Here is an 8692-nt window from a genome sequence, read left to right on the forward strand (position 1 = left end):
CAGCCCTGTGTGCCTGTCCTGCGTAACGTAATCCCTATGCTAACAGTGTACCTGTGTGTGGTACTTCCGGAAACACTCCCCTAAGCATAGGGCAGGGTGGTCAGGGCAGTCAGGACAGAAATAGCGGGTGTCACGCCTTATTCCACTCCTGCTACAGACACAACATCTTTTTCGGGGTGGCGCTTGGGTTGAGGTACCAGACATTGGGGAAATGTCTCTCGTGTAGACGGCTCACTGCACTGGTGGTTGGGGCCACGGAATCTCCTGGATACAGGAGGTTCTCGATGATCTCTTCCTGAAAGGATCTTGTTCTCCCAGCCTTACTGTAGAGAACAAAACTATTATATACAGCCAATTGAATTAAATATACAGACACCTTCTTATACCAGCGTCTGGTGCGGCGGGACACTAAATAAGGAGCCAACATCTGGTCATTGAATTCCACCCCTCCCATGAGCGAATTATAGTCGTGGACCGAGAGGGGCTTTTCAATGACACTGGTTGCTCGTTCTATTTGTATTGTCGTGTCTGTGTGAATGGAGGAGAGCATGTAAACGTCACGCTTGTCCCTCCATTTCACCGCGAGCAGTTCTTCGTTACACAAGGCAGCCCTCTCCCCCCTTGCAAGACGAGTGGTAACGAGCCATTGGGGAAAGCCCCGGCGACTAGGTCGCACGGTGCCACAGCAGCCAATCTGTTCTAGGAACAAATGCCTGAAGAGGGGCACACTTGTGTAGAAATTGTCCACATAAATATGGTACCCCTTGCCAAATAAGGGTGACACCAAGTTCCAGACTGTCTTTCCACTGCTCCCCAGGTAGTCAGGGCAACCGGCCGACTCCAGGGTCTGATCTTTACCCTCATAGACACGAAATTTGTGTGTATAGCCTGTGGCCCTTTCACAGAGCTTATACAATTTGACCCCATACAGGGCGCGCTTGCTTGGGATGTATTGTTGCCAAGGCGCCCGGTAAAACGTATAAGGGACTCGTCTATGCAGATGTTTTGCTCAGGGTTATACAAATCTGCAAATTTGGTGTTAAGGTTAACGCAGGATGGCCTCTAATCGTGCCCTGGACATGGCAGCAGAGAACATGGACATGTGATGAATTGGGTTCGTGGACCAATATGACCGCAATTCATGCTTTTTTGTTAGGCTCATGTTGAGGAGAAGGCCCAGAAAAATTTTTCATTCGGAAACTTGGATGGGTTTCCACCGGAAAGACTGGGCATAATAGCTTCCCGGGTTGGCGGCTATAAATTTAGTGGCATACCAATTTGTTTCTGCCACGACTAAGTCCAAGAGCTCCGCAGTCAAGAACAGCTCAAAAAATCCCAGGGCCGAACCGATCTGAGCTGTCTCAACCCAAACTCCAGACTGCGGTGAAAGGGGGAACTACTGGTGCGGCTGAAGTTGGGGGCTGCCAATCAGGGTTTGCCAGCACCTCAGGGACTCTAGGGGCTCTACAGGCCTGTCTGTGCGGTGGCTGCGACGGAGGAACTAATGCACGTGCCACCGTCCCAGCTTCAACTGCCCTTCTGGTGCTCGCCACTTCACCATGGTGTACGGCAGTGCTGGTACTAGGTCCAGGATGGGCTGCGCTGCTGGTGTATGCCTCACCACGTAATCTGACAGCGCCAGCCCCACTCTGCTGCCCTTGAAGCGGATCCTGCGCAACCTATGGTCTAGCAACACGGGGCCGGGTACGCCTGGTGGTATCAGGGACCTCAACCTCCTCGTCCGAACTTTGGGTCAGACTGCCACTGCTTTCTACAGGTTCATATTTTGACCCGCTGGATTCGTCAGATGAGGGTTCCCATTCCTCATCCGACTGGGTCAGAAGCCTGTAGGCCTCTTCAGAAGAATACCCCTTATTTGCCATTTGGTCAAATAAATTTAGGGGGTATTCCCTGAGACTACCCAAGAAAGAAAGCAAGCCTATCTTACAAATGGGAGGCTAGCGAAGTACCGGAAGTCGCTGCGATTGATAAAAAATATCAAAACTGATTTTTTTTTTATCACCGCAGCGCTTGTGAAGTGATTGTGCAGTGATCAAAAAATATATAATTTTTTGTCACTGCGGCGGGGCGGGCGTGGGTGAACGCACGTGTGGGCGACCAATCAGGTCCGATCGGGCAAACACTGCGTTTTGGGTGGAGGGCGAACTAAGGTGACACTAATACTATTATAGATCTGACTGTGATCAGTTCTGATCACTTACAGATACTATAAAAGTACCAATGCTGATTAGTGTTATATATGAAGAAAAGTTGAAGTTAATAAAGAAGTTATTTCAAGCATTTGGTGTGCTCTTTAAGCCTACTGTTTCCATAGAACGGCGCTAGAAGAATTAAAGCAGAATAACAGACAGTCTGGTTGGACTAAAAAGTTTGAGATATCAAAATTCTTCGAATGCCACAGCGCAAAAGGCACTGTATAGTGCTGCGCCTGTCACACTAAGAGACGGGGAGAGCATGAGTGCGCTTGAGCTGCAGTAGCAAGTACAAGGCGGTAATGTCGGAAAAGGCCTTCAGCTTGGAGCAGGCAGACTCGGGCAACTGAGCCCACCAGGATGGAGCAGAGAGACGCCGGTGGTCTGTGGTGTCACAGAGGTGCAGGAGAGATAAGTATTTCAGTGGTCGTGCACGGACCACCAGAATTGCAACCCAATCCCTTTTTACCTTAGGATACCGGAGGTTTTTTTCATTTTTGCGTTTCCATTTTTCTTCCCTATTTTCCGTGAGCCATAACTTTTTTATATTTCCAGTCACATAGCTGTATGAGGGCTTATTTTTTGCGGGACAAGTTGTACTTTCTAATGCCACCATTAATTATGGCATAAAAAGTAGTGGGAATCAGGAAAAAAATTCCAAATGGGGTGGTATTGGAAAAAAAACGCAATCCCACCACCGCTTTACGGGTTTTGTTCCCACGGCGTTTTGTTTATGGCAAAACTGACCCATGCACTTCATTCTCTGGGTCAGCACAATTACAACGATACCCCATATGTATAGTTTTTTTATGTGTTAATAGTGTAAAAATAAATGTAAACTTTGAGATTTTTTTTTTTTTTTTTTTTTTTACATCACCATATTCTGACCCCCATAACTTTTTTATACCTATGTCTACTGAGCTGTTTAGGGGCTTGTTTTTTTCTAATTCATAGTTTTTATTGATACCATTTTAGAATGTGCATGACTTTTGGATCACATTTTTATCCTTTTTGTTGGGTAAGAGAAGCAATGAAAAAATGGCAGATCGGCCATTTTGACCCTTTTTTCCGTTACGCCATTCGCGGTATTGGATTTTCATTTTTTTATTTTAATATTATGGGAGTTTTGGGACCGCGGTGATACTCAGGATGTTTATATTTATTGTTATTTAGGTATTTTTATTTTAATTATACGAAAAGGGGGGTGATTTAAACTTTTTGTTTGTTTGTTTTTTTATATATTTTGTAACTTTTTTAAAAAAAAATCATTAACATTTTAAGGCTCATAAATAATCTTAGAAATTATGTTTTTGAATTTTTCATTTTGACCTATAAGCGATTAAAAAAAATGACAATTTCTTTGCATTTTGCTCATTTCTTATGTTGGCCTGCCATCTGGTGGCCAAAATAAAATTGCAGCATTAATGCTCTGAATTTCTTTATAGAGATTCAGAGCATTCAGCGCGTGTACTGAAGTCCCGATTGGCTGCACGGGTGCCGTGATTTCAATTGATCACAGCATCTTAAGCATTTAAATACCGCGATCAGCATTATTGCCGACTGCGGTAATTGGGCGCAGGTCTCTGCTGTTTGAAAACTGCTGCACGCGCGAGCTGGCGTCATGCTTACACAGCGCTACCAGCGCCGTACATGTACAGCGATGGTAGCGAAAGGGTTAAGGAATGTGAAAAAACCGGCAAAGAATATATATTTTTTTTTAAGAAACTCGATCCGTTCCGTTTCTTAATATTTTTTATATTTTTTTTATTTTTTTATGGATTAAAAAAAAGATGCTATTGTATGTAATCAGTCTTTTTTCTCACACAAAACTAAAAAACATTTTACTAATGTAGTTGGGCCAAGAACTTGTCGTGAAGGCACCAAAATTTAGCGCTTTTCTAAAGCATAATGTCACATCAGGTTTTAAAGGTGTATATCAAAGAAATGCAACAAAAATATATACGGTGATCTGCTAAGCCTGGCCCGCCTGCTTCGTTTTCCAGATCGACAAGGGGGCATGACTTAAAGGAGTTCTTCGGAAATTATTTAAAATGGCCGCCAGTAACCTGTCCTAGAATGTGAGCACTGGTTACCACCACTTGCAGAGCTGCCCAGGGGGTGAGGGAGGGAGGCCTCGCTGCTCTGTGATAGATGGTAATGATGTCATCCATGCTTCTCTGCACCTACAGTATATATGAATACATCAAAGTTTTTAAAAGGGTTGTCAGAGGCTTTACTAACGGTATTAGAATAATTTTAAAAACACATACTCGCCATCCTACCTCCGCTACAGAGCTGCTGCCGTCCCCCCTATTTCTCTTACCCCTGCACAGTAGCCATGGCGTCATGTTTTTGGCTGCAACCATGAGGTGCCCATATACCAAACGTGACTTCCTTAGGGTGCATTCACACGACCGCAAGTGTTTTGCGGCCCGCAGATTGCAGATCCGCAAAACACGGATACCGGCCGTGTGCATTCCACATTTTGCGGACAGCACATGGCCACTGCTATACAGAAAATGTCTATTTATAGGACATGCTCTATATTTTTGCGTGGCCCGCGGAACGGAACAACGGATGCGGACAGCACACCATGTGCTGTCCGCATCTTTTGCTGCCCCATTGAAATGAATGGGTCCGCACCCGTTCCGCAAAATTGCGGAACAGATGCGGACCCAGAATTACAGTTGTGTGAATGGACCCTTAGGCTACATTCACACGTCCGCATTTTGTTTCCGCATCCTTTCCGCAAAATTGCGGAACAGATGCGGAATATATGCGGACCCATTCATTTCAATGGGGCCGCAAAAGATACGGACAGCATTCAGTATGCTGTCCGCATCCGCAATTCCGTTCCGTTCCGTTATGCGGATCCAGGAAAAAAGTAGAGCATGTCCTACTTTTGGCCGCAAATTGCGGTCCGTTGCCCTATTGAATTCAATGGGTCCGCAAAAAAACGGATGACATGCGGAAAGGTACCAAATGTATCCGTATGTCATCCGCATGTCATCCGTAATTTCGGATCCGCAATTGCAGATCCACAGGAAGTAAACAAAAAAAATTGCCCCATGTGACTTTCAGCACCAGGGAGAGCTGAAGAGAAGGAAGTGTTGTGAAGTCACAGATAGTGAAACTTCTGCAATATGACGTCGTTTGAGGTAGAAAAAATGATAATTTTGATACAGGAGAGGCCTGCCTTGTGGGACACAAGGGCTGAAGTCTACCATGACAGGATCATGAAGGACCAAGCATGGGAAGAAATTGGTAAAGAGCTGATAGGAACAGCATGGGACTCTGCCTCAGTGTCCAAGAAAGAAACAATTAGTGAGTAAATAATATTTTAAAATCTGTGTAATTTTTAAAGGTTCACACACATATCCATGGAGCACGGTCTATGAAAACCAATCCTGCCGTGCTCTAGAATGCAGAAGTGCACGGCGTCATTGGTTGCAATGACGCCGTGCACTCCTGCACTCAGCAGCATAGCAAGCTGGGTTTTCATAGATTGTGACCGTGACATGGTGCAGCAGGTGCCTAGGCGACATTATACTGCATGGGCCAGCAGGAGCACTCGGTGTCATTGGTTGCAATGACGCCATGCACTCCTGCACTCAGCAGCATAGCAAGCTGGGTTTTCATAGATTGTGACCGTGACATGGTGCAGCAGGTGCCTAGGCGACATTATACTGCATGGGCCAGCAGGAGCACTCGGTGTCATTGGTTGCAATGACACCATGCACTCCTGCACTCAGCAGCATAGCAAGCTGGGTTTTCATAGATTGTGACCGTGACATGGTGCAGCAGGTGCCTAGGCGACATTATACTGCATGGGCCAGCAGGAGCACTCGGTGTCATTGGTTGCAATGACACCATGCACTCCTGCACTCAGCAGCATAGCAAGCTGGGTTTTCATAGATTGTGACCGTGACATGGTGCAGCAGGTGCCTAGGCGACATTATACTGCATGGGCCAGCAGGAGCACTCGGTGTCATTGGTTGCAATGACACCATGCACTCCTGCACTCAGCAGCATAGCAAGCTGGGTTTTCATAGATTGTGACCGTGACATGGTGCAGCAGGTGCCTAGGCGACATTATACTGCATGGGCCAGCAGGAGCACTCGGTGTCATTGGTTGCAATGACGCCATGCACTCCTGCACTCAGCAGCATAGCAAGCTGGGTTTTCATAGATTGTGACCGTGACATGGTGCAGCAGGTGCCTAGGCGACATTATACTGCATGGGCCAGCAGGAGCACTCGGTGTCATTGGTTGCAATGACACCATGCACTCCTGCACTCAGCAGCATAGCAAGCTGGGTTTTCATAGATTGTGACCGTGACATGGTGCAGCAGGTGCCTAGGCGACATTATACTGCATGGGCCAGCAGGAGCACTCGGTGTCATTGGTTGCAATGACACCATGCACTCCTGCACTCAGCAGCATAGCAAGCTGGGTTTTCATAGATTGTGACCGTGACATGGTGCAGCAGGTGCCTAGGCGACATTATACTGCATGGGCCAGCAGGAGCACTCGGTGTCATTGGTTGCAATGACGCCATGCACTCCTGCACTCAGCAGCATGGCAGGCGTGATGTAAAATTTTTAATCCTAATATATTTTTTGTATTTTTATTTCAGTCCAGCAAATCAAGAAGAGATGGAATACCTGTCGGGACCAATTTCGGAGAGAATTGAATACTAAAAGCAGGAGTGGTGATGGAAGCATGAAAAAAAAACCCTATTTGTATACCCGACACCTTCAATTTCTTCTTCCAATAATGGATTTAAGAAGGTAAGTCATTTTTATATTTTTGTAGGACAGTGGAGCTTTTAGCAGTTACTAATTATAGTTGTTGTGCAGTTTGTTTGCTATGCTTAGGAGAGATCATCAGCATCTGATCAGAAGTTTGAGAGTGGCAAAAGCAACGCAGGCTTCTGTGTTTACCGCTGGCCCAGTGACGTCACGACTAGTATCATTGGCCTGGGCACGGCTAAGCTCTCTTCAAGTGAACACAGATTAGCCGTGCCCAGGCCATTGATAATAGTCGTGACGTTATTGGGCCGGCGGTAAATAGTGTTAAGGCCGCGGCGCTACTACCAGCAACGCTGCTTTCTCAAACAGCTGATCAGATGTTAATGATCTTTCCTGATGATATAAAACAAACTGCAGAACACCTTTAATAAAATCAGTGCCTCAGACTGTAGCCCACGTCACGTAGATGTAATATTTTTTAGGGGTTTTAAATTATCCTTTGTTGCGCCGCTGTGCCCCTCAATATGTTTATGCGCCCTGTATGTAATAACAGCTGAGCGCCTCAGACCTTGAGAAAAACAGCTCACCTTCTACCTGTCTGTGTCACCCTCCGCTGTGATTGGACAGCACCACAGCCAGATCCAAGAAACGGCCACGTAGAAAAGCTGGTGTCGCCTCCCCGTTGTTCCCCTGATATTAATTTGAATACAGGGCGCATAAACATAATGAGAGGCACAGTGGCGCAACAGAGGAGCAACAGAGGAGCATTAAACTAATTCTACCAATATGACATCTAGTTGACATGGACTATAGCAGGCATGCTCAACCTGCGGCCCTCCAGCTGTTGTAAAACTACAACTCCCATAATGCCCTGCTGTGGGCTGTTCGGGCATGCTGGGAGTTGTAGTTTTGCCACAGCTGGAGGTCCGCAGGTTGAGCATGCCTGGACTATAGTGTTAGGTACGGCATTATTGAGTACAAACTGATGGAAGGTGCTCTTTTAATAAATCAAATAATTTTAATATTAAATTTATTTTACAGAACTGTGGACAATCTCTCGGACACTTCCAATCCACAAGCATTGTCCGGCAATTTGGCTGACAGACCAGGAATGTCCACAGATGATATCCAAGCGGAAAGTGAACATCCTGAGGCCATGGGGGAATCTTCCGTGGCTTCATTATCTCTCCTTCACCAGCCTCTGCTGGAAAGATCGCAAAATCCAGAAGAGGTCACAGAAGTGGTAGATGCTATTCAAGAACCAGTCCAGGCCAATCCAGAACCCAGCCAGCAACAAAGAGCAGCACCTGCTAGCCGTTCATCTGGCAGACGAGGCCAAAGGGTCATAACCGATTCCGGTTTAGATCTCCGTAGTCAGGTCGACATGATGGTTATGGAGTATTTAAACCGGAATCGGTCTGACGGCAAGGAAGAAGTAGCTTTAAAAGGGCTCGCTCCTTCCTTGCGCCGTGTGCCAGATGAACGGCAAACACGGTGCCTTTCTGCTCTGGTCATGGTACTAGATGAATTTACGGACCCTGAAGAGCCACATGATGTTCTGCACTTTTTGGAAAAGAGAAGAGACCAAAGATTAAAGGTCATAACTCCTCATTCCCGTCTTAACAGACTGGACACCCCAATTGTGCACACCCCTGGCCCATATACTAGGGAATTATTTGACTTATAATTTTTTTTTGCTTGAAATAAATCTTTGTTATCTTGTTTAAA

At 46.1% G+C, this 8692-nt stretch overlaps 1 protein-coding gene across 1 annotated transcript; it reads left to right on the forward strand.

The window, feature by feature from the left end:
* The first annotated feature begins 5182 nt into the window (after window positions 1-5182).
* LOC122934606 lies at window positions 5183-8692 on the forward strand. Its single transcript, XM_044290197.1, has 3 exons — window positions 5183-5537; window positions 6850-7003; window positions 8006-8692. The coding sequence occupies exons 1-3, from the start codon at window positions 5357-5359 to the stop codon at window positions 8649-8651; spliced, it is 981 nt and encodes a 326-aa protein (XP_044146132.1). The 5' UTR covers window positions 5183-5356; the 3' UTR covers window positions 8652-8692.

Source organism: Bufo gargarizans, chromosome 1 (genome assembly GCF_014858855.1).
Source record: "Bufo gargarizans isolate SCDJY-AF-19 chromosome 1, ASM1485885v1, whole genome shotgun sequence".
Taxonomy (NCBI): Eukaryota; Metazoa; Chordata; class Amphibia; order Anura; family Bufonidae; genus Bufo; species Bufo gargarizans.